The sequence below is a fragment of the Ictalurus furcatus genome, chromosome 20, assembly GCF_023375685.1.
Source record: "Ictalurus furcatus strain D&B chromosome 20, Billie_1.0, whole genome shotgun sequence".
Lineage (NCBI taxonomy): Eukaryota > Metazoa > Chordata > Actinopteri > Siluriformes > Ictaluridae > Ictalurus > Ictalurus furcatus.
This window is the reverse complement of record NC_071274.1, coordinates 16307500-16333635: the sequence shown is the minus strand read 5'-3', so window position 1 is coordinate 16333635 and position 26136 is coordinate 16307500. Positions and strand designations below refer to the sequence as shown.

Sequence of the window (26136 nt, the reverse complement as noted above, 5' to 3'; positions counted from 1 at the left end):
CCGACTGCAAATGGTCTAAACAGCTCTTAAATTATTCATGATTATTCATGATGCACACTGTGGAGGTGGCCTTGAACAGCTGCAATGTTTCAATACTAATTAAAAATGTGAAATTTAGCCGATAGAACAAAAACAATTCGTGAATTAAATCGGCGATCGTTTCAATGCTGATCGTTGCGAGCAGAGTGACGACGGGGCTTATGTTCTTAAACACAGCGTACCTAGAAGCCAGGATCTGTCCAGCACGGATATCGGCCACGACATGGAGGAAGTAGTAGCTCATGAAGACACGTCTCTGTAGCAACAGAAAGCTGAAACAGATGCTGTCCCAGATGATTCCTGCCTCATCCTTAGGTAAGTCACAGTCACTACTAGAGACTGAAGACACACATGGACATGTACATATAACATTTCACACCAAAACCAGAAGATTACAAGCTTTTGATCTTTTCGATTCTAAAGTTCACCCTGCAAATAGCCTTGTGTATCAGAGAACAAAAAACAACAACAACAAAGACACTGCAAAGGAATTTGTGCAAAACAATCAGCTATTGTCTTCTGGTCAATTAAATAATGTCATGCCGCATGCATGTGGTTCAGTCAGCATTTACTGATTTTTCCACTGACCTGCAGTACACATAAACAATTGCCAAATTTATACCAAATCCAGATTTCATTAAGGAAACCTTGATGGTTCATTGGGACAAAATAGTCAGATCCACACCTGGCAGGTCCTCATATTCTTTGATGGTGCAGGCCAGACTCAACAGCTGGATCAGCCAGCAGCAGTTCACCTTCAGCTTGTTGATGTAGCCACAGGCAAGAATCTGAGGCAAAGCAACCATGAGAACCACAGAGAAATTCACACAGGTGTTCAAATTTTAATACCATATAAACACTTAAGCAGATGTGCATTGTACCGGAGAAATTGTCATTAACTTTGCATGACATAAATACACAGAGATGCCAGTTTATTAGGCACACCTGTCTTGTACTTATACTCAGCGGTGGACAACTCACTAGCCTGGGTGCCTGGAACAAGCAGATTTGGAGTTTGGGCTACAAATTTTTTTTTATTCATAGAAAAAGATTTATTCAGCTAGAAAAAGAAAAACACTACTCCTTATTGACTTTCACAAAATTTGGAATGCAGCTATGTTTAAACTTAATGTGTTTCACAATGTTGCGATGTATGTCAAGGCTGTAGCTATAGCACAAGCGTCTGAATCTCACCACTTGCACTACACACATCGGTCGAGCAGTTCTGGATGACAGTAGAACGGTTTTTACTAGGATGATTCATTAGTTTGCACAGATGACAGATGATCTTTTCAGAATCAGGACCTACCAAATAGGTATAATTTCACACAGTATGTCTATATGGTAAATGACAAAATTGAAATGGAAGGTACAAGCTAACCTAATGTACCTAATAAACTGGAAACTATGTTTTGTTTTGTTTTTAAACAGGCCAAACTAACAAGAAAATGCCTTTAGATGATTGTGTAAAAAACAAAAAAAACATTGACGTGTCTCACAGAGAAGACGTTCTTCATGGTGATCACAAAGACATTGTAGGCTATCAGGAAGTCCCAGTAGTGCAAGATCTTCTTGATGGGTTTGAGAAGTAGCTCTCCGCCGAATAGCAGGAAGTAGAAACACGCCACCAGGTAGCCCATGCAGAAAATACTGATGCGTGTGGTACCCGTGATGAAGATGATGGTCAGGACAAACCAGAACAGGTAGCTGAACATAATCACCTTCAGCATGTCCAAATACGACCTACAACACACCAAGGTACCACTTCAGAACAATCAGCAGCAAATCCTGAACTGTACCAACATCAATGTTTACACACTGTTATACACAACCATTGTAGCAAGACATATTGCTTTCATTTTTGCATTTACAATGTCTTTCTGGAAGGTGTGAAATGTTGAACTAATTGAATATTCACACTAATTTCACACTGGATGAAAATAATTTAAGACGTGTAAATTATATTAATTTAGATGATATTTTGACGCTTTTTTCCTCCTGACACTGATGCCTGAACACTATAGTTATAACTATATATAGTTAGTAAAGGTTCTATTTCACACTATATCACTTCCTGTCAATAAGTGCTTTAGCAGAGTCAGTGTTTCCGAGCATACATATACACGCATACACACACACACACACACACACACACACACACTCACACACACAACCGGTCAAAATTTAGACACACTCATTCTATATGAAGAATGACTGTGTCTAAAAATTTTTTCCACATTTAAGAATAATAATAAAGTCATCAAAACTCTGGAGTAACACAAATGGAACTATGGGAATTATGGAAATATATAGATCAATATAAATCAAAATAATTTCATATTTTAGCATCTTTAAAGTAGACCCCCTTTTTGCCGAGAATTTCCAGAAATGTATTCTTGGCATTTTCTCAAGCGATTTCTTGAGGAATCACCCTGAGATGCTTTTTAAACAGTATTAAAGGAGTTCCCATCTATGCTGGACACTTATTGGCTGCTTTTCTGAATATTTCGCTCCAATTCATCAATTAAAAAAATATTTTTATTTATATAATTTTTATTGTAAATAAAATGTTAGTTTTCTAATTAAAGAAACGAATATGTTGGCACATTTATATTTTCGTCTACAACACCGATTTCAAACATTTACCTTCAGATCAAAAGATTTTTAAGATTATGAGAAACATTTCAGTTGAGTGTCTCCAAACTTTTGACCGGCAGTGTTTGTGTGTGTTTGTGTGTATATATATGTATATATGAAGGAAGTGAGTGCTCACCATATCGGCTGTAAATGCTGGTATGTATGGATCTTTATCATCTGAGTGCACTCTAGATCTCTTACCCACCTGGGTGTGCACTACATCACTCCACACATTACCTCTCACAACCACTCAAGAGCTGTGTGTGGAAACACTGATAGCTAGATGTAGGTCCCACTACTCAGCCTGTATTAAGACCTTTGATGAAAAGATACATGCAAGTGTTGCAGATGGGTCAGAATGGATGGATTCCTATCTCTCTCGCTCTCTCTTTCTCTCTCTCTCTCACTGAGCACCTTGTTGAGAAAACAACTCACTTTGTACATAAAAGCTGCTTATTGAGTTAGGCAAAAAAAAAAAAAAAATTGCATATGAGTGAAAGTGACAGTGAGCTATGGACAACACGTTGCATCTGTAATCTGATCTGTGGAAGAAGAAATTGGGAAAGAGAGGACACGAAAGATGGATGGGGGCGGTCTTGTGCATGTTGACGCACAGACAATCAAGCCAGGGCATAACAAAGCGTTCACAACACATTCTTTTTATTTGCACTTTGCATAACCTTAAAATTGTGCTTGTAGGTCTTCAGCTCCAAAATAACTGCTTCAAAATTTTTAAAACCTAAAGCGCTATAAAAAATCAAATAGAACTGAACAAGAGCAAGAGTTCTAGTGATACTTTGCTCCAGCAGATCTGTGTGTGTGTGTGTGTGTGTGTGTGTGTGTGTGTTAGTACACCTGCAGTGTATAAAGTCCGGGACGGGGTTGTGTACACTAAAGGAGGCAGCGTCCAGATCTCTGCAGATCTCGACGTTTTCTCCAGCCATCAGACGAACCGCTGCCTTATTCTCCTCATCGAACACCTGCCGCTGCAACGACGCGCTTAGCAGCAACATGAAGTCATCTAGAACAGAGAAAGAAAGAAAGAAAGAGAGAAATAATGTTAAACCGCACTTCGATGAACGATTTCGTCCTTTCAGTTTACTGTTGATCAGCACACTTGGTTACTACAGTAGTACTGAACATTTCACAATCATTTAAATACACAATAAGAGTACATAATCATAACTCACAGATGAGAAACTTGGAGTTTGGCCTTGTGTGGAAATCAGGCAGGTAGAGCCACTTAATGACATTGGAATCTGTTGTAGAGTTGGGGAATCTCCAAGGGTAGTCTGAAAAAAACACAACATGTCAATTCAGTTCCATTTAAATTCAATTCAATTCCATTTGATTTGTAGAAAACTTTAATAATAAATATTGTCACAGAGCAGCTTTACAGAAATCTTTATGTACTATATATTTACATTCCTAAGAGTAAGCCAAATATGACAGAGGCAAGAAGAAACCTGAGGAGAACCAGACCCAAAAGGGAACCGATACTCTTCTGGACGACACCCAATAAAGGGATTATAAATCATTCGTTATAATCCCATATGCAGCACAAGTGTAGAAGAGTAAAGGCAAACAGTGCTAAGTATATCGAAAAGATGTTCAGTATGAATATATTGTGAACAAGAGTCCTGGGATGAGCACAAGACAGTCTTTATGAATACAGTATCAATTCCTAGGTCTATAGTATGTAGAATTCAATTATCATTTGAATACAGTCTGTTTTTTAGGAAGTGCAGGTCTTTAGGATATTCATGTTGGACCATGGACAGCAGCAGAAAGTGAGTCACAAGTGCAGAAGCTTCAAGCCGAAATTCGAGCATCAGGATGAATCAGGCAGATCCAAAGGGCAAGAGGAACGAGAGGAGTGGAGGTGTGTCAGGATCTCGCAGCAGGAGTGCATGTAGACAACCGAATGAACTTCACTGAGCTACAAAACTCTACTGAAGGTTCTGGTTGATGGGAAATAAACTGATTACAAAAAAAAATGCTAACACAGCCAAAAATACATGGAATATGGTCACAAGCAAACTGACTACCATATCAAGTAACTCAGTCTAAGGTGGCTTTCTACCAACACAGACTGTTCGCATGGACACACTCATTCTCACCTTTACATGCTGCTGGTGGGATGCCTATACAGACAAAATACTGAAAGGTGATCATGCAGGCCAGGAAGCAGCAATATTTAGGCCAGATTTCAGCAATGGCCTTTCTCCTACGCCGGTACATCACGGCTGCCAGAGCAACGGCATGCAGCATAGAGTAGAAGTCCATGCGCTGACCAATCACGTTCACCGCCAAAAGGAAACATACCTGAGACAAGAAATAAGGCAAAACATCACATACAGTTGTAAATCTAGGGCTCAAATATACAGCATCATTTTTGTATCTGAAGGAACTGAACTGTTCATTCTAACTGAATTCATACTACCAGAGTGTTTGCTTCCAAACAGTGCTCTGTCTTCCCAAGACATGAATACAGTTGCAGAAACACTGGTGAAATATTGGTGACGTACCTCTACCCCGAACTTGTAGAAGGAGTAGTTGATGAAGTATTTGGCACAGCTGATGATGCCGTTATCAAGGTGTTGACGAGTGATTTCATGGAAAATAGTTCGAAAAGGAGGAGGAGAGAGCTTGTTGCGTAGCCGGAAATACTCCTGATGCCGGTAGATTGTTACCTCGAACGCCAAAAGGGCCAGCATCAGTAAGTTGTTCTAGAGGGAAAAAAAACCCCAGCACCATCAGCAACATTACAGCGTTAACATGCAGCCTCTGTAGAGCATCAGACAACACAAAACATCAGTCAAGATGATAGAGTATGTCTCACAGGAAGAGTGCATACATTCACAGAAAACACTGTATATAGAAAACAACTTCCTCACTATGTGCCACACACAAATAAATGATTGTAACCCAGCTTAAGGCTTAAGGTTAAAGGAATGGGGCTTATACCATGTTGAGTTGAATCTCATTGCTGAATTTGTTATCAGGTACACCTGCTCTGATTTCTGACCTTCTGTAATAGAGCAAAATGATTCCAGTTTCCATAATGCTTGATGATTTTAGCTCAAGTTGGCTTCACTGCTTGCAAAGCGCAATAATAAAATACCCAAATACACCAGTGACACCAAACATGGCTTGGTTGATTGACTGAATTTGAAGAAATTGAAAAATGTTTGTAAATATTCTGTTTTCTCTAGCCATTCCTTTAACTGAATGAATCAAGCTTTACAGTATCTAGTGAGCACCAACTGACAAAAAGATGTATATAGATGTCCATTATATAGACTGACCTTATAGTGTTCCACGTAAAGATGTTGTTATTGCTTCATTTTTAGTCAGAACTAGTCTGCCTTGATCTGCCCTTTCTGGTCCCTATTATTAAGCCTATGTATATGATGGCAGTCATATTTGTACATCCTTACATAATTTGTCTGCTCACCCTTAGATTCGGCAAAAGAGAGGGGAACTTCACCAGTCCAATCCAGTTTGCAGGGTCTACTGGCTTCTCGTACAGCAAAGACCTCTTCATGTACAACTGCGTCTTATTCTCTGGGTCGTTCGGGTAATGAGGCTAACGGGAAATACGAAGATACATCCATCAGATATTGAATAAGGAAATGACCACCAAAGAGTTATTAGACCTGAAAGTGAACTGTATAAATGCATAGCTTAAAAATGTCTGACTGAAAACGATCACACACCATTGTACAGGTACTTGAGTATGTTTCTGGTTTTATCGACTCCAGCTGGTACAACATTTTGCAGATGATGATAACACAAGTCCATACAGTGCAGATGCTGGAGGCCATATGCCGGAACTGACTATAGGGCAGAGCGAAAGCCCATGCTGCCAGGAACACGTAGTTCAGCAGAGACACCTGCAAACATTAGTTCACATTAATCAGACCCACTCTTCATGTTAAAATGCTCTTAATGCATTGGAGATGTGCAGGGTATACAAGTATGCAACACTAGGTCATTTTAAAGTTGTTACATTTAGACCGAAAGGGCACAAAGGGTAGAAAGACTTTAAAGGCATTAAATACAGAAATCACGAATGGCTTATACGAATTAGAGACAGTAAAAAAGATTGCGGTTACCTCGGTAACAGACACCAGGATGATGTAAGAAGAGACTATCTTGATGATATGGATCTCCAGAAGCCACCAGATGAAGAGCTGCAGCTTATGGAAGTACTCCAGAAATTTCAGGAACAGCACAGTCAGACGGTCCATCACCAGGTGCCACTTATTTTTCAGATCTACAAACAGAAGGAGTTTAGGATTGATGCAAACTGCAGCCTTAAAGATAAACAGCAAAAAGAGACATGAAAACTTTGCAATATGCACAGTGATAAGTAGTGTGTACATATTCAGAGAGTCCAAAAGATACATCAATATTGATGTGGAGAAAGTTCCTCGTATTCAGAGTCTGGTTACGCACATGCTCACACAACCCACACACACAAATCTCACATACCCCACACACACAAATCTCACACACCCCGCCCACACAAATCTCACACACCCCGCCCACACAAATCTCACACACCGAGCCCACACAAATCTCACACACCCCACCCACACAAATCTCACACACCCCACCCACACAAATCTCACATACCCCGCTCACACAAATCTCACACACCGAGCCCACACAAATCTCACACACCCCACCCACACAAATCTCACACACCCCACCCACACAAATCTCACATACCCCGCCCACACAAATCTCACATACCCCCCACACACAAATCTCACATACCCCGCCCACACAAATCTCACACACCCCACCCACACAAATCTCACACACCGAGCCCACACAAATCTCACACACCCCGTCCACACAAATCTCACACACCGAGCCCACACAAATCTCACACACCGAGCCCACGCAAATCTCACACACCGAGCCCACAAAAATCTCACATACCCCGCTCACACAAATCTCACATACCCCGCCCACACAAATCTCACACACCGAGCCCACAAAAATCTCACATACCCCGCTCACACAAATCTCACACACCCCGCCCACACAAATCTCACACACCGAGCCCACATAAATCTCACACACCCCGCCCACACAAATCTCACACACCCCGCCCACACAAATCTCACACACCGAGCCCACACAAATCTCACACACCTCACAAACACAAATCTCACACACCCCACACACACAAATCTCACACCCCGCCCACACAAATCTCACACACCGAGCCCACACAAATCTCACACACCGAGCCCACACAAATCTCACACACCCCGCCCACACAAATCTCACACACCCCGCCCACACAAATCTCACACACCGAGCCCACACAAATCTCACACACCGAGCCCACAAAAATCTCACATACCCCGCTCACACAAATCTCACACACCCCGCCCACACAAATCTCACACACCGAGCCCACACAAATCTCACACACCCCACCCACACAAATCTCACACACCCCGCCCACACAAATCTCACACACCCCACCCACACAAATCTCACACACCCCGCCCACACAAATCTCACACACCGAGCCCACACAAATCTCACACACCGAGCCCACAAAAATCTCACATACCCCGCTCACACAAATCTCACACACCCCGCCCACACAAATCTCACACACCGAGCCCACATAAATCTCACACACCCCGCCCACACAAATCTCACACACCCCACCCACACAAATCTCACACACCGAGCCCACACAAATCTCATACACCTCACAAACACAAATCTCACACACCCCACACACACAAATCTCACACCCCGCCCACACAAATCTCACACACCGAGCCCACACAAATCTCACACACCGAGCCCACACAAATCTCACACACCCCGCCCACACAAATCTCACACACCCCGCCCACACAAATCTCACACACCGAGCCCACACAAATCTCACACACCGAGCCCACAAAAATCTCACATACCCCGCTCACACAAATCTCACACACCCCGCCCACACAAATCTCACACACCGAGCCCACAAAAATCTCACATACCCCGCTCACACAAATCTCACACACCCCGCCCACACAAATCTCACACACCGAGCCCACATAAATCTCACACACCCCGCCCACACAAATCTCACACACCCCCCACACACAAATCTCACACACCCCACACACACAAATCTCACACACCCCACCCACACAAATCTCACACACCCCACACACACAAATCTCACACCCCACCCACACACACAAATCTCACACCCCACCCACACAAATCTCACACACCCCACACACACAAATCTCACACCCCACCCACACACACAAATCTCACACCCCACCCACACAAATCTCACACACCCCACACACACAAATCTCACACCCCACCCACACACACAAATCTCACACCCCACCCACACACACAAATCTCACCCAGAGATTTGAGTAGTAGAGATTTGAGTAGTAGAGATTTGAGTATAGTAAAAGAGTAGAGTAGTAGTAGAGAATGTCGGTTGAGTTAATTAACATGTATAACACCAAATTTGGTTTCTGTGACTGTTGCTTGTATGTGTGTGTAATTTATGTGCATGTATTGGTGAGCATTATGACTGAAATAAGTGGTATGGATTTGATTATGTGGTTTGTCTGTAGGGACTGTATTGTTTTGCTATGCAAACGGATTCCCTGGTGTAGGTAGGTGATGAGTGGTATCCACGCTATTCTCGTTCATTCTCAATTATCCATGTTGTAAACTAAGGAATAAAAATGCATGGATAAAAATAACAATAGCATTGTACCTGAGCTCTCTTCTGATGGCATTTCTGGATCTGTAGCCACGCTACAATGTTGACTCTCATCATGGATGGAATTCTCCTCCTTTTTTTTCTCCTCTGCTATGCTTTCCACCATCAACATTTCCTTCTCCATGTCCACCAAGGGTTCAGGAGAGGAGCTTATCATTGTGAGATCTGCCAAGCTGCCATCTGGATGGGCTAGTCTGTTCATCGAGAGTTATCATTAGAGAAACAGGAACAGTTGGTGTACTTGCCTGTTTATAAGAGCTCTAACCAATGACATTCACAGCCATTCACATACTAAACGACTGAAATTTTTTAAAGTGACAATGCTTATTAGATTAATATCTAATAACAAGCTATCCTTTCCAGGAAGCAAGGAAGCAGATGATTATGTGGGTTAGTGCCTTTATAAACAGTAAAGAGCTAGACTGGGGTTGTATTGTACAGGCAGGGTTCAGATCATGGATGCTGTGAGCCTGTGAGTCTTCACAGATCAGCAGGGATGTGGTTATATATGTGAAAGCAAGGTCAATCGTCAGTCAGTAATTAATAGGGGGAAAAATATACATAAATACATACATACATATATATTTATATATATATATATATATATATATATATATATATATATATATATATATATATATATATATAAAAATCAGTCAGAATTAAAGATAGAATCCATGGCATTAATGAAAAGCTTGAGAAGCAAAAAATTAGCATAAAATGTCTTCGTCTCAGGTGATGGAGGGTCAAGGGGGTTGAAAACTTGCATGATATGGCTGCATGGCATTGGAAAGCTTTTTTTTCTGTCCTGCCACGAGCTCACTTACTTGCTCTGAGGAGATGGAATTTTTTGCTTGATGCTGTTAAAAAAGCAATCATTTATAAAATTGAAACATAAAATTAAACCATTGAAAGCCTCAGTTTCAAATATCAAAGTTACAGCAATGCTTTAGAACAAAGAAACTTCATCAAATAGTAACATTGGGGAGGTGAGGAGGCCGTGAAAATGGGAGATGCTTCAAGAAAGGGGCGTGCACATTACTGACATGCCGAGGAGAGAACTTTTTAGAGGATTTTGAATGCAGTCAGTGGATGGAGGGGAAAAGGTTATACACAGAGATGTTATGTTAGGGTTGAAACATGTCTTTAGGGTCACCGTTGGTGCAAGTAGTGTGCTGAGGATACATCATTCACAAACAAATTTTCTATTACCAAGTTCCAAAACATTACTAGGTCATACAACACATTCACTACTACCAGTCTATTATATGCTATCATTCAAATCATTTGAGTTCTTATTCTCGTTTAGAATAGTTTCACTAATTGAGGAGTGAACATAGGAGAGAAAGAGGTGAGGGGAAAGAGAGAGGGAAGGACATTTCAACATTCAGAGTGAAGGGTCCATGGGTGCTACGGAGCACGAGCAGTCACCCACCTATCCATAATCAGACAGATACGGGCACTGACTTTGGAATGGCTGTGGGGCCAATACCATTATGGATGGCAAAAAGAGAGACGAGAGCAGACAAATGGTTAAAACAGGGACGGGAAGTACATGATTAAAGCTAACTGCTTGATTAGGAAGTGCTTCCTGGGTAAATATAAAAACTCTGAAATGACACAATAGAGACATGATCCTAAAAGAGAATGAAAGTGAACACAAATAAAAAATCATGATGATGAGAATTCAAAAGGACTTTTTTGTTGGGGCGGGGGGGTAAACAAATAAAATATGCTTTTTTTAAATAACTGCAGACACTAGTTCAAACAATAACAAAATAATAACGTGTCTGCTCTTCACCTGTAGATGGCGTTGTCCTGTTTGGCAGCCACAGCCTTGAGGTCAGTGAGCTCAAGAAAGTGCTCATGGAAGTAGTGCAGGTGAAGGATGCAGACTAGTAGGAAAGAAGTAGGAATGAAGATGCGTGTGAACAGGATACCCACAGAAAACCTCTCCAGACCCAGATCCTTCAGTCTGCATGAGCCAAAGAGCGTGAGAGAAAGACACAGAGAGAGAGAGAGAGAGAGAGAGAGAGAGAGAGAGAGAGAGAGAGAGCAAAAGAGGGAGGAAACAACCAGCGAGACAAAACAATATTAAGATAAAAATAAAAACACTATTACATTATGTCATACTCTACCAAATCAATCAAATATTATATGTGGTATATTTTCCCAGAGTTTAATACCTTTAATGAAAGTATGGCTGGTGCTAAAAAATAAATACTTTGAAAACACTTCCTTTTAATCGTGCAAATGTTTCCATGTTTCATTTTTACACTAAATGTATCGTTCATAAAAGCTATTTGGGTAGTGTCCTGGCTATACATCCAAGGTGCACCCTACACCCTGAACTGATTCAAATGAACACCTATAGCTCTGGAAAGAAAGTGACCTGTACACTAATATGTAATTCGGTTAAGAATCTTAGAAATAGCAGAATTAAAGAAACAGAGAGGAAGAATGAGTGAGTCAGTGAAAGAGTGACCAAATAGTTTTGTATTATATTTTTTGCCTTGTTACATTAATATAACATACGTAATATGTTCTGTTATATTTCAGGTTCCCATGCTTTCTGTTGGTACAGTTCATTTATTCATTCATCTTCAATAACCACTTCATCTTCAGGATGAATCTGTAGCCTTTCCTAGGAACACTTCTTGGATGGGACACTGTAATATTAACCCTAGAGGTGCTACTACAATATTAACCCTAGAGGTGCTTCAGTAATGTTAACCCTAAAGGTGCTACAGTAATGTTAACACTAGGGGTGCTACAGTTATATTAACTATAGAGGTGCTACAGTAATAGTAACCCTAAAAGTGTTACAGTAATGTTAACCCTAGACTTGCTATAGAAATATTAACCCTTGTGGTGCTACAGTAATATTAACCCTAGGGGTGCTACTGAATTCTTAACCCTAAAGGTGCTACAGTAACATTAACCCTAGAGGTGCTACAGTAACATTAACCCTAGAGGTGCTACAGTAATATTAACTCTAGAAGTGCTATAGTAATATCAACCCTAGAGGTGCAACAGTACTATTAACTCTAGAAGTGCTACAGTAATATTAACCCTAGATGTGCTACTGTAATATTAACCCTAGAAGTGCTACAGTAATATTAACCCTAAATGTGCTACAGTAATGTTAACCCTAGAAGTGCTACAGTAATAGTAACCCTAAAAGTGTTACAGTAATATTAACCCTAAAGGTGCTACAGTAACGTTACCCCTAGCGGTGTTACAGTAATATTAACCCTAGGGGTGCTACTGTATTCTTAACCCTAAAGGTGCTTCAGTAATATTAACCCTAGAGGTGCTACAGTAACATTAACCCTAGAGGTGCTACTGTAATATTAACCCTAGAAGTGCTACAGTAATATTAACCCTAGAGGTGCTACAGTGATATTAACCCTAGAGGTGTTACTTTAATATAAACCCTAGAGGTGCTACAGTAACATTAACCCTAGAGGTGCTACAGTAATATTAACTCAAAGGTACTACAGTAATATTAACCCTAGAGGTGTTACAGTAATATTAACCCTAGGGGTGCTACTGCATTCTTAACCCTAGAGGTGCTACAGTAATATTAATTCTAGAGGTGCTACAGTAACATTAACCCTAGAGGTGCTACAGTAATATTAACCCAAAGGTACTACAGTAATATTAACCCTAGAGGTGTTACAGTAATATTAACCCTAGGGGTGCTACTGCATTCTTAACCCTAGAGGTGCTACAGTAATATTAATTCTAGAGGTGCTACAGTAACATTAACCCTAGAGGTGCTACAGTAATATTAACCCTAGAGGTGCTACAGTAATATTAACTCAAAGGTGCTACAGTAATATTAACCCTAGAGGTGTTACAGTAAAATTAACCCTAGCGGTGCTACTGCATTCTTAACCCTACAGGTGCTACAGTAATATTAACCCAAGAGGTGCTACTGTAATATTAACTCTAGTGGTACTGTACTCACTTTTCCTCACTCATGCCTGTCATGTTAGACCAGACGTTGATGGAGTTGTCAAATTGGCACGTATAGATGAGGGTGAGTACCAGCATGGTGTACACCACCACTGACATCCAGAAATATTTCAGAATCCTTCTCCACCACTCATAGTGCACCTGCAAAGACAAAGCAGCCACCATCACATCTCATCGTACTTTAAGGTTCAACAAGCTAAAATTTGGCCAGTGTTTTATTCTACACTCTCAGAAAAATAGTAATAGATACTAAACTGTATATTTCGCTGTTGCTCCGGTGGTACCCTGTAATTTTTTGGACCTTTAGTACTGTGTGTACCTTTCATCTGGAAATGTGAAAGTTACTTACTAAAGGGGCACAAGGCTAGAGAGTATCTGAGTGTGTATGAGTGCAAACATCTCCAGGAATGATCCTGTACTCATTGACTTATTTATCACAGAGCAATGAACCATGCACTAATCTGACACAATAACAAAGATCTACTTTGAATATTCACTTTGAGCATTCTCTTTGAGTATTTAAAACTTGATACCTGATAGAGGGCCACGCAGAAGAGGAACAGCATCATGTAGATGATCTTGTACATGACGATGCGTCCTTCAAAGCTCACAAAGAAGAACATGCCACCACAGATGTAGATCCAGTACTTCACCAGCATGGCCATCACCAGATTTCCCACCATCTGCATCAGGTCATTCTCACCACCTTCTTCTTCCTCTGACTTCTCTACCTCTACAACACAAAACATTTCTCCTCCCTTATCAGGGCTTACAGTTATGTTGCCATATCACATCCATGCTTTAGATAGCATTAGATTTTTTTTTTATCACATATTACAATAATACAGGCCTTATTAAGTATATATTATTCATTCATTCGTCTTCAGTAAGTGCTTTATCCTGGTCAGGGTGGCAGTCTCAGGGACACCCGGTCTAAGGAATACACCCTGGACATTTAGGGGATCTTTTTGGTACTTTTTCAGCAAAGGTGTGCAATCCAGAAATGCTATATTCTTGTTTTTGAGCGATATTTCAGCATACTCTGATTGTTATGACGCCGAGCTCCTACACAGAATGTGTAAAGGTTGGCCAGTCTGCTAACACAAGTGCCTGAATGGTTACAGGCATTGGGCTACTGATCAGAAGGCTGGGGGTTCAAGCCCCAGCACTGCCAAGCTGCGAATCCTCCACGAGTGCTATATTATGGCTGACCCAGTATGCCGGGATATGCAAAGAGAGGAATTTCTACCATGGTGTAATGAACATGTGATGAATAAAGACTTCTTCTATCAGTAGATCCAAAGAGATGGGATATTTTTAATAGTCCAATCAAACACCACTAATTAGACACATAGCTCATCACCATACATCTGTTTTCTTCGGTTTTTGTTTTTAAAGAATACTATTCAGGCTTTGGTCAGCTGGAGCGTTAAGCTCACCCTTTTTCTCTGAGTCGACTGAAACTTCGGAAAGCGTAGCTTCCTCTTTTAGTTTATCTTGCCGTTCAGTCAGTGTCTGATGCAGAAGTAGCCAGAAACTCAGCAAACACAGCACCTAACGACAAACCAACAGAGAAATTTACTAAGCATACCCACACATATACAGCTGGAGACATTTGTCAATGTCTGCAATAACGTATCCGTAAGTGTGTAACGTTGGTAATAACGTCAGAATGTTTTTAATATGGATACAAACAATTTTCCAGTTTACTTCCATCATAAATCAACAAATAAGGTAATGAACCTGGAGGGAAAGCCACTAAGCTCATGTGCTATGGGTAAATACACATTGGGCAACAATTGAAAAAGTACTTCCCTGATATGATAAATATGATAGGGCGTGAAAATCATGAATAACTGGAGAGAAAGCTATTGATAACATACAATTGTGGCTGGAACATGGTTAAAAAAAACAAATGTTAGTGGACAAATGTTACATTTATTAGCTAGTGAGGACAAGTGAAAGATCCAATGTTTTGCCCAGTCTCATGATTTGGTTGCTGGGAAATTGACATGGGTAAATAGTGGTAGCTAATGTAATGTAATAATGTATGGCCAGCTAGTTAGCTAGTTACAGTAAGTGCATCGATCTAGATTTAAGGAAACAATCAAGCGTATGTTCAATATCGAAAAAAGTTTCTAATGTACTGTAGCACATTGTGTTTGTGAGCTCGAAGAAAAGTCAGCAAGTTGTTGGTAAAACATTTCAGCTATGAGACTTGGTGTTCTCGTATTGCACGTAAAAGACATTCAAATTCAGATAGCATCTTTGATTTCAAACTGCAAGGTGATACAATACTGTGCAAACGTTTTAGGCACATCCGAAGAAATGCTGTAGAGCAAAGATGCCTTCAGAAATAATGAAATTAAATGTTTCCACATTAAAAAAATATATACTGTAAAGAGCAGCAGTAGTAAATGTCAATATTTGGTGTGACAGAAACAATAAAAATAAAAAAAACAGTAGTCTCCGGAACAATTAGTGTAGTTTTATAAGGAAATGAGCTTTATTGAGTTTTATTGAGCATCTTGCAGAACCAGTCACGGTTCTTCTGGAGACTTGCTTCTTATTTTTGCAGCAAAACCCTACAGTCTGAAAAGTGGTCTCTTACGTAATATGCTGCTTTCTTTAATGACATACTACGTTTTTCTGTAACATTTAATTTTGTGCTGGAAAACTAATGTTTGGAAATCTAAAATGTTTTTTTTTTTGTACTGACTCGATAATGTAGAAGTCATAGAATAAAAAATCTATAACAAAGTTTGTACTAAAAAAACCCAAAACGATAGGGTGCCTAAACTTTTGCACAGTACTGAATATATATACAGGATACTTACATGACAGTTTGGGGTATTCCTGGCTGATACTGAAAAGATCATCTGTCACCCATGAAAGCTAATTAATCTGCTTAGTAAACTTTCGATTCTAAACCTTTGTGACTGATGTGTGTAGTTCAGATCCCGCTTCGTAAGCTTGCACTATAATTACAACACTGAATTTCACTGAACCACGGTGAAGCATGTCAAGTTCAAACAGAACATACCAAATTAAACCTTTTGCAAAAATGAATAAGGAGTAAGGTTTATTCTCTCTTTTTCTGCTTGTTGATCATACTTGTCTGCCGGCAACTACAAAATAAATAAATGAATAAATAAATAAATAAAAAGTCCAGACATTTCTCATTACCTTGGAACAGAGCGAATTGAAGGGCACGGTGGACTTGAGGAAGAGGCCAGGGACAGAATTCAGAGACTCAAAGCTCCAGATATACTGCAGCACAATTACCAGGTTCCCATACGCCACCATAAAGGGTGACGTGAGCATGGCGTACTTTCTCCTGTCCCGCACCATCCACAGAGTGCAAGACCACATGAGGAAGACAAATGTCAGCCAGCTCACGTATGTAATGCTCCAGGCCTGACAGAGAGAGACAGAGAGAGAGAGAATAAACAATGATAAAAGGAAAGCGAATGATAGGTGAGAGATGGTCTATATTAATGGTTACGTCCATAGTAACCACTAATTTATAAACGTACTGAGGAAAATCCACATAATCTAATAAACAGATTACAGAATTGATGTTTTACAAAGAAAAACATACAATCGTTTATACGGTTACGTTTTTCATAAGAAGACATTTACCCTTTCTGGCTTCTTGGTAACATGACAGCCTTCTTTTTGTTGTATAAGAACAAAACACATGCTGTAATTGAAAAACTTTGTGCTGTGAACAAGGTCATCACACCACTCCGTCTTTGAGTATTTTCCGATAACGGCATGCCCAATCATGTTTCATTCCTTACATGAAGAATGTTTCTATAATAAGACCCTGTGCCTGACTGTCTTACATTATGTTACATTAAGGATAAAAACTGCAAGACTCGATCGGTTAAACCTTGAACAGGCTCACCATCATGGCGATGAGAGCGCAGACGTAGCTCTGCTTCATAATGAAACGGAAGACTTTGACAAGACCAGCGGGAGCTGCGGTCTGCTCCTTCTCTTCGCTCTCCTTTAACTCCTCTTCCTCCTCTGGCGGCATCTCCACCACCTCATACACATCTCCGTCCTTTTGATCTGTACAGAGAAGTATTATATATAAAGTCACTGTGTCAATAAAGATAGTTTGTGTCATCAAACATGTATATTAAATGTATAACTTGACAAATAAGGATACTTGCATATTAGGCAAGTTTAATGTTATTGAATACAGTAATCATTATGCATTATCTCATCAAGCTGAACTATGTAAAATCACATTTCTTTATGACGGATGTGAAATTTCATCTTACCCTCAATATTATTGGATTGGTCCACCTTATACTTAGGGATGGAGAAGAGGTCCAAGCTGACAGGTCCATTCTCTGCATTTAGGGTGGGGACATAACCAAAAGATGTCCCATTGGAGTTCACCAACACTGCCTATGAGGTAAATTTGGTAGAAATAATCATATTTTATTCTTTATCCCTTAAACATAATGCTAAACGAAGTTTTTTTTTAACCAATGGTAATCAATTGGCTCATGAGAAATTTTAAGATGCCCTCCTCAGATGTAAATCCTAAACAAAGACGCAAGTTATAGCACTTACATTTCCTGAGGTTTTGCACTGGGAACATTGAAACTTGCAAAGGTTATTTAGACACATTCTTAGTGTTTTGAATTTTTCTCATCTTTTTCTTGCTTTCTTGGGATACATCTTTTTGGTGATAGTCATTTTAGTAAAGCATGATATCATTATTAGTAATACAGGGCACTAGGATCTTCCAAAATACACTTTATGGATAAAAGGATGTGGACACCTGACCAGTCACACACATATGTGCTTGTTGAACATTCATTTCCAGATCTAGTCTCCCCTTTTCTGTTATAATAACCTCCACTCTTCTGGGGAAGATTATCATTGGATTTTGGAACGTGGCCATTCGTCGACAAAAGCCCACATATGGGTGTGTTGGTCAGGTTGGTCATAGTTTTGTTTCAAGATTATTAAAAGTAAATTTGCATTAACTCTTCCAGAAACAGACATATTATGACTTTTAAGTAGAGATGCACCATCAAAAGTGGGCGGGAAAACACATCGAATTCGTGCTGTGTGTAAAGAAGATGACTCTTGTGTGGAATGACAACAAAACTGCAGTTTGTAATCTCTGTAAGCTCTGCACTGATAAAATTTTACTTTTGCCATGCTACTTGAGCTGCTCGCACTGAATTAAAGCGCCAGTACACTGTTGAAAGATTTAAATGAAGAAGAGTTGACAAAAAAGTATATATTGCTGTATTGCTATAGTGATTTGTAGTGTCTTCTGACTTACAGGAGAAACTTACAGAAATCTGTCTATTCCTATGCCGATATAGTCTGTCTGCTTTAGAATTAATCATCAGTTTGACTGACCAAAAGGTGTAAATGAGAAATTCCTTGCTTATCACATGTTTTTAGTAATGTGAGCTTGGGAGTGTGAACATTACAACATTAAAAGGAGCAAATATATCTGCCTACTCAGTACTTACAAAGCTCGCAGTGCATATTCATACTAAATAAAGCAGGGATAACATTAACAAGGGTAACATTTGGCAGTTATTGGTACAAAAGAGCAAGCTAAAACAGCAGCTAAATCAATACTTCACATTTGTACATACCCATGTATGAAAAATACATTTACATAGGAAATACATACAGTGCATCTGGAAAGTATTCACAGCGCTTCACTTTTTCCACATTTTGCTATGTTACAGCCTTATTCCAAAATGGATTAAATTCACTGTTTTCCTCAAAATTCTACATATAATACCCCATAATGATAACGTGAAAGAAGTTTGTTTGAAATCTTTGCAAATTTATTAAAAATAAAAAAACAAAAAAGCACATGCACATAAGTATTCACAGCCGTTGCTCAATACTTTGTTGAAGCACCTTTGGCACCAATTACAGCCTCACGTCTTTTTGAGTATGATGCTACAAGCTTGGCACACCTATTTTTGGGCAGTTTCTCCCATTCTTCTTTGCAGGACCTCTCAAGATCCATCAGGTTGGATGGGGAGCGTCGGTGCACAGCCATTTTCAGATCTCTCCAGAGATGTTCAATCGGGTTCAAGTCTGGGCTCTGGCTGGGCCACTCAAAGACATTCACAGAGTTGTCCTGTAGCCACTCCTTTGTTATCTTGGCTGTGTGCTTAGGGTCGTTGTCCTGTTGGAAGATGAACCTTTCGCCCCAGTCTGAGGTCCAGAGTGCTCTGGAGCAGGTTTTCATCAAGGATGTCTCTGTACATTGCTGCATTCACCTTTCCCTCGATCCTGACTAGTCTCCCAGTTCCTGCCACTGAAAAACATCCCCACAGCATGATGCTGCCACCATCATGTTTCACTGTAGGGATGGTATCGGCCAGGTGATGAGTGGTGTCTGGTTTCCTCCAGACATGACACTTGCCATTCAGGCCAAAGAGTTCAATCTTTGTTTCATCATGGGCTGAGAGTCCTTCAGGTGTCTTTTGGTAAACTCCAGGTGGGCTGTCATGTGCCTTTTACTGAGGAGTGGCTTCCGTCTGGCCACTCTACCATACAGGCCTGATTGGTGGAGTGCTGCAGAGATGGTTTCTTCTTCTGGAAGGTTCTCCTCTCTCCACAGAGACACGCTGGAGCTCTGTCAGTGTCCATCGGGTTTTTGGTCACCTTCCTGACTAAGGCCCTTCTCCCCCGATTGCGTAGTTTGGCTGGGCGGCCAGCTCTAGGAAGAGTCCTGCTGGTTCCAAACTTCTTCCATTTACGGATGATGGAGGCCGCTGTGCTCATTGGGACCTTCAATGCTGCAGAAATGTTTCTGTACCCTTCCCCTGATCTGTGCCTCGATACAATCCTGTCTCGGAGGTCTACAGACAGTTCCTTGGACTTCATGGCTTGGTTTGTGCTCTGACATGCATTGTTAGCTGTGGGACCTTATATAGACAGGTGTGTGCCTTTCCAAATCATGTCCTATGAACTGAATTTACCACAGGTGGACTCCAGTCAAGTTGTAGAAACATCTCAAGGATGATCAGTGGAAACAGGATGCACCTGAGCTCAATTTTGAGTGTCATGGCAAAGGCTGTGAAGACTTATGTAAATGTGCTTTTTTTGTTTTTTTATTTTTAATAAATTTGCAAAGATTTCAAACCAATTTCTTTCACGTTGACATTATGGGGTATTGTTTGTAGAATTTTGAGGAAAATAATTAATTTAATACATTTTGGAATAAGGCTGTAACAACAAAATGTGGGAAAAGTGAAGCGCTGTGAATACTTTCCGGATGAACTGTATGAAATAAACTCACTAAGGATACCCCACCAAGCTAAAAAAAAAAAAAGAAAGGAAAAGGTTTGCCTTATTACACATGCCTCTTAGATAAAAGTAAACTAACCAACAAAGCCATAACCTCATGACTAAACAAACAAACAAACAAAAAACCCCCAAAATATCATGCCAACACAAAACAAATGCAGTATTTGGACAGATACAAGGACCTGATCCATTGTAGTACATATATCAGGTCTTAAATTACTGATGTGAACAGGGATTTACATAACACTCTATAAAACCACAAATGTTCTCTAACCTCAGTGGTGCTGTAAGCTTCCTGAGTGGACAGAAGCTAGAGCGAGCGAGAGAGAGAGAGAGAGAGAGGCAAAAGAAAAGAGTGAGGTGAAGATATTGACCAGCAGAAGGTCGATGGCATTATTGTTCTCTAACATCACCACTAAGCTGGAACAATGAGGAGCATATAGGCCATCACTCACACACTCGTTCTGGGCAAAAGCTTTTAGTGTTTCCGAGGACAGCTGCAACCGTGCAACATGGCTGTCTTCAGCTGGACACAGCCCAAAGACTCCTGATTCTGACCAGGGGATTTGAGGTCCTCTTTATGCTTTAATCTGAACTGCCTATTATCACTTTAACATACAGTTTGAATACTTTATTGATTTATGAGCCACTGGTGTTTTAGTTTTGTCTTTCAGCTTGAGCTACGGTCAAATAATAGCCAAAATGTAGCCAATGAAATTTGAGCAGGATTATAGACAGAGTATCCTGGTATACCAGGATGATCAAATATGCCATACTGGAAAGTGTGATGACTTCATAGGCCAAAAAACATCCCTTGAGTTATGCTACAAGATTAGTCTAGCACAGAGCTCATCAACTGGTGGTCTTAATGCGAACACTACGAAAGATTTTAACAGACCAAACTCAAAAAAAGAGACATTCAGTGTATGGAAAGAGACAGATCAGATCATTTTCCAATCGCATAGATTTATGTAAAATATTTAGCTGAAGGCAGCTCATCGGACCAGAGCCTAGCTACAGGGGAAAAGGTATTAGGTCACAAAACGGACGAATTTTCACAATTTTTCACATCATTATACCCTTTCGAGTCTGATTAGTGAAGTGATGACTCAAAAATGAAAATAGAATGTTTAAAGACAAATGTACAGAGAAGTATGTGTTCATTCTCTTCTTCAAGTTCAAAACCAATTTGTTCAGATCACTAGGAAATAAAATGTGACCGCTTTGCTGTCAAAATCCAGGCCTGCAAGTTGCTTATCCAAAGCAAGGATTTTCTGAAACTAGTCATTCACATATTTGTGCTGAATACTCCTGATACTAACTTATTTAACGCATGCACTGCTGTTGAAGTGTTATTAATTATTTCATTGTAAGGATACACCATGATACACTGATACCGGATTGGATAATTATCACGAATGGATATTTCACTATTCAACCCTGCTTGGTGAGGACAAATTGACTACAGATGTCTATGAATGTCCGTTATTTGGCCTGTGTGGCCTGACATTGTTATGGTCTTGGTCTGCCTGCATCTGATCCTAAAAGGCTATAATGTATACTTTGTAGTCTAGTATATATTGTATGTCCTCAAAAGACATTAAAAACCATCACTCTGGACAAAAGCTAGATGTTTCGTTTTGCCCTTTGTATGGAGACCTAATGGAAAGCATACTGCATAATATCAATCCATATGCAATAAGTGTGCATTACTTACATTCTTCTCTTCAGTCTTCTGCCGTGTAGTCCACCATAGTTGCCTCCTTTTTTCTGCTGTGGGGGGCACGTTTTCTTCATTCACTTCTTCTTCCTCATTGTCCTAAAGGCAAAATCAATAAATAATAAAATAAAAAAAGTTCATTAGTATCTAATCTAATGCGCATTTGACCTCTGACCTCATATTTTTTACACCATGTTAAAGAAATATTATCCGGGGAAAAAAAACAACACGCACATATGTGATCTTGCAGGCTGACCTATAGGCACATTCGATAGTAATATTGACATTAATTTGAGTAATATTGACTGTTTCTGGAATGTCTTCCTTATGTGCCACCCAAAGATTTACACTGTAATCAGAGATGATCATGCATTGCTTTCTAAACTGCAAACAGGGAAACACTCAGCCCGCAGATCAATACGTTCTCAGACAGGCAGGTTTTTAAAGGACACATGCTATTGACCACTCTATAAAACTGTGTGCCCTGGAATCCTGCAGCCATATGAGGGACAGGATGGAGTATTAATCTGTTCTTGGCTACAGAGAAGGCGTGCTGGGGATACAGTGCTGTGGAATTTTACATGCAATCGTAAAAAAAGGTTTAAAAAAAATAAGTAAATAAAAAAGCCTACGGTCTTAATGACATCAATGCATTTGAGTGTATTGATTGGCCTGGGGGGGGGGGGGTCGTCATTAACTTATATAGCTAGCTGAAAAGGTGTTGGTCATTCAGATTTTATGGAATGTCCTATAGACTGCTATTTCTTACTCACAGTCATTGACATGAATGAAAAACATGACCTTGTGCTTCATATGCTGCATGTTAAAGATAATACAGATGACATCTACTTCTTTAGTTTTAGACCTTTCACGAGTAGGGACAATTATTTATGATTTGGTTGAATCATTTATGATATGATTATGATTTTTTTCATATTACTCTGATAATGTTAATCATGCTATTTTAGATTTACCAAACCTGGAAGAAGGAAATCTCTTAGTGCAGATTTTTCAAAAATTTAAAGCATTTAGCATTTTGGGAAGGAGTCTCCAGTGTTAGCATTTTGTAAACAGTCAGCGGTAAAGTGTTTTCTGAAATGGAAAATTCTTCAGGATGAAGAGCTTTCTGGTTTCTCGGCAACGGCAACTGTTTTGTCATATTAACTTAAAAATAATGGTTAATTTTTGTTATTTTATATTCTGCCCGCTTTAAATCATACACCGAGATAAAGTATTGCGATAAGATTACATTTATTCAAATGAATAACAATAAATAGGTATTAGAGAGAGAGAGAGAGAGAGAGAGAGATTGAATTACATGCATGTGTGAATTTCCTGCGTCTGTGCTGTGTCTACTGATAATGAAGCTGTGAGTTTAACTACTGTATGCACCTGTAACTGTCTGTTACTATGGTTACAATTGTTTACAATTGTATAGAACAGTGATTAAACTGACTAGAACTACCTATAAATTATACGGTTTGAACGCACAACTTCCAGCCAATCAGAATCAAGTATTCAGACAGATCATGGTATAAGAGGAATAAAACACTTCACGAAGTCCTGTCATTGGAAAATAAAGCTTCAAGGTGCAAAGGGTTCTTCAATGTGCTATGGCCCATAATGAGTCAATTTCACCCATATCCTACTAAATTCTAATTTAGAAAATGTACATACTAGAGATGGGATTATGTTTAGCTCAGTGTTTCAGTGCAATAGAGTTATCAACTAAAATAAAGGCCTACAAAAAAAATAGTCTTAAAAGTGTCTTAACCGTGATCATTGGATCTTGCAGCCAAAGGCGAATCAGTGTGGCCAGTGTGTAGTATAGCACCAGGAGCATGATGGGATTGACAAAATGATGCCAACTGAGATCAGGATAGACAATTAACTTCCATGTAGAGGAGCAGTTTGTCCTGATTATAGGAGAGATGCCAAACAATCTGTGAAGAGAATAAGAAAAAAGAAAAGTAATTAAACGGATCTTATACAGTGCTGTGAAAACATATTTGCCCCATCCTGATTTCTTCTGTTTTTGTGTATATCTCATACTAAATGTTTTAGATCTTCAAACAAAATGCAACCTAAAACAAAGGCAACCTGAGTAAACACTCAATACAGTTTTTATTTATTATTATTATTATTATTATTATTATTATTATTATTTTATTGAAGCAAAAAAAAACCTTTAGCAGCAATAACTGCAACCAAACGTTTCCGATAACTGGAGATCAGTCTTTCATTTACTTCTAGGACTAGGACTTACTCCTATGCTTTGGATCACTGTCTTGCTGCATAATCCAGTTGCACTTGAGTTTCAACTTACAGACAACTTACAGTTGCTGTGCTCTTGGAGGAATTTTGGAAGGTCGGCCACTTCTGGGAAGATTCACTACTGTGCTGAGTTTTTCCAGTCGGAGATAATGGCTCTCGCTGTGGTCCTTTGGAGTCCCAGAGCCTTTGAAATACCTTTGTAACCCTTCCCAGACTGATGTATTTCAATCACCTTCTTCCTCATCATGAAGTGTTGATTTGATTGAACAGGGTTTGCAGTAATCAGGCCTGGTTGTGTCTAGTCCAGCTGAACTCCGTTATGGACGCAGTTTCATAGACTTGGGGAATTCGTAACTATGGGGGCAAATACATTTTCACACAAGCCCAGTTGGTATTGGATAACTTTTTTGCTTTAGTAAATAACATTCTCATTCAAAAACTGTATTTTGTGTTTACTCAGGTTGCCTTTGTTTTAACTTAGATTTTATTTTAATTTCGGAAACAATTTAGTATGAGATGTACACGAAAACAAATACACAAATACTTTTTCACAGCACTGTAAATATCTTTCCACAACCTCAAAACTCTTATAACTTCCATCAATAGTCTCTATATTAACTATAAATAGCATCATGTCTGGTATGAATTAATTTCTACATCTATTGCACGTGATGCAAATTTGAGAGGAGAAAATCACTGTGTTATTGATATTTATACCACCCTGGGAATTTTTTAAAATTTATTTATGGTACTAGCACTAATTTACTGCTATACCACAGGACTGGACAGAAATGGTTGATTAATTTCCTATAACAGCATGGCATTGAGAGTAGTTCCAGTTACAGGACAAACCACAGGTTTATATTAACACACTCACTCTAATGCTTTTATCATCATTCATTCTATGCATTCTAATGCATAATCATTTCTATAGTAGCAACTTACAGTATGGGCTATGGCCCACGCTGAGTCCAATTTAATCCATATCCTACTACAACACTAATATCACAATATAATTTGTCCATAATAAAAAAAAAAATCTCAGTTTTCTTTGCAACACTTTAGTTAGGCTCAGAGGGATGAGACATGCACGTCTCAGACGCTGCCTTTCGGGTGATGATATCACTTCCTGCTTGGCCTCTTCCTGCACCTGGGAATGGCCAAGTCACATGACTCTATTGTGAGGGCAACGGGATGTGGGAAGCAGAGTCTGTCAACACGTTCTTTCAACTGTTGGGCAAACCAAGGCCAAGACTCTGTCATCAGCCATAATTAGGCCATGCATGGGACACATTTACCGTGTTACCGCAGTTACAATGAGTCAGTACGCTCAAAGAAGAGCCAAAACAACACCTAGTTTAATCTAAAAACACCAGTGCATGGTAAA

General features: G+C 39.7%; 1 protein-coding gene across 1 annotated transcript in view; it reads right to left on the bottom strand.

Annotated features, from left to right (window-relative positions):
- LOC128623991 (piezo-type mechanosensitive ion channel component 2) overlaps positions 1 to 26136 on the bottom strand; it is a 99642-nt gene that overhangs the window by 29272 nt on the left and 44234 nt on the right. Inside the window, exons 8-28 of the mRNA XM_053651238.1 lie at positions 24250 to 24418; positions 22473 to 22574; positions 17734 to 17863; positions 17352 to 17518; positions 16628 to 16858; positions 14881 to 14995; positions 13975 to 14174; positions 13434 to 13582; positions 11262 to 11435; positions 10288 to 10320; positions 9455 to 9654; positions 6795 to 6955; positions 6396 to 6572; positions 6134 to 6265; positions 5205 to 5405; positions 4797 to 5001; positions 3867 to 3968; positions 3532 to 3697; positions 1539 to 1782; positions 725 to 827; positions 222 to 378 (exon numbers count right to left, since the gene is read on the bottom strand). Of these exons, the coding sequence (XP_053507213.1) occupies positions 222 to 378; positions 725 to 827; positions 1539 to 1782; positions 3532 to 3697; positions 3867 to 3968; positions 4797 to 5001; positions 5205 to 5405; positions 6134 to 6265; positions 6396 to 6572; positions 6795 to 6955; positions 9455 to 9654; positions 10288 to 10320; positions 11262 to 11435; positions 13434 to 13582; positions 13975 to 14174; positions 14881 to 14995; positions 16628 to 16858; positions 17352 to 17518; positions 17734 to 17863; positions 22473 to 22574; positions 24250 to 24418 (3318 nt within the window). The remainder of the gene's footprint in view (positions 1 to 221; positions 379 to 724; positions 828 to 1538; positions 1783 to 3531; positions 3698 to 3866; positions 3969 to 4796; positions 5002 to 5204; positions 5406 to 6133; positions 6266 to 6395; positions 6573 to 6794; positions 6956 to 9454; positions 9655 to 10287; positions 10321 to 11261; positions 11436 to 13433; positions 13583 to 13974; positions 14175 to 14880; positions 14996 to 16627; positions 16859 to 17351; positions 17519 to 17733; positions 17864 to 22472; positions 22575 to 24249; positions 24419 to 26136) is intronic.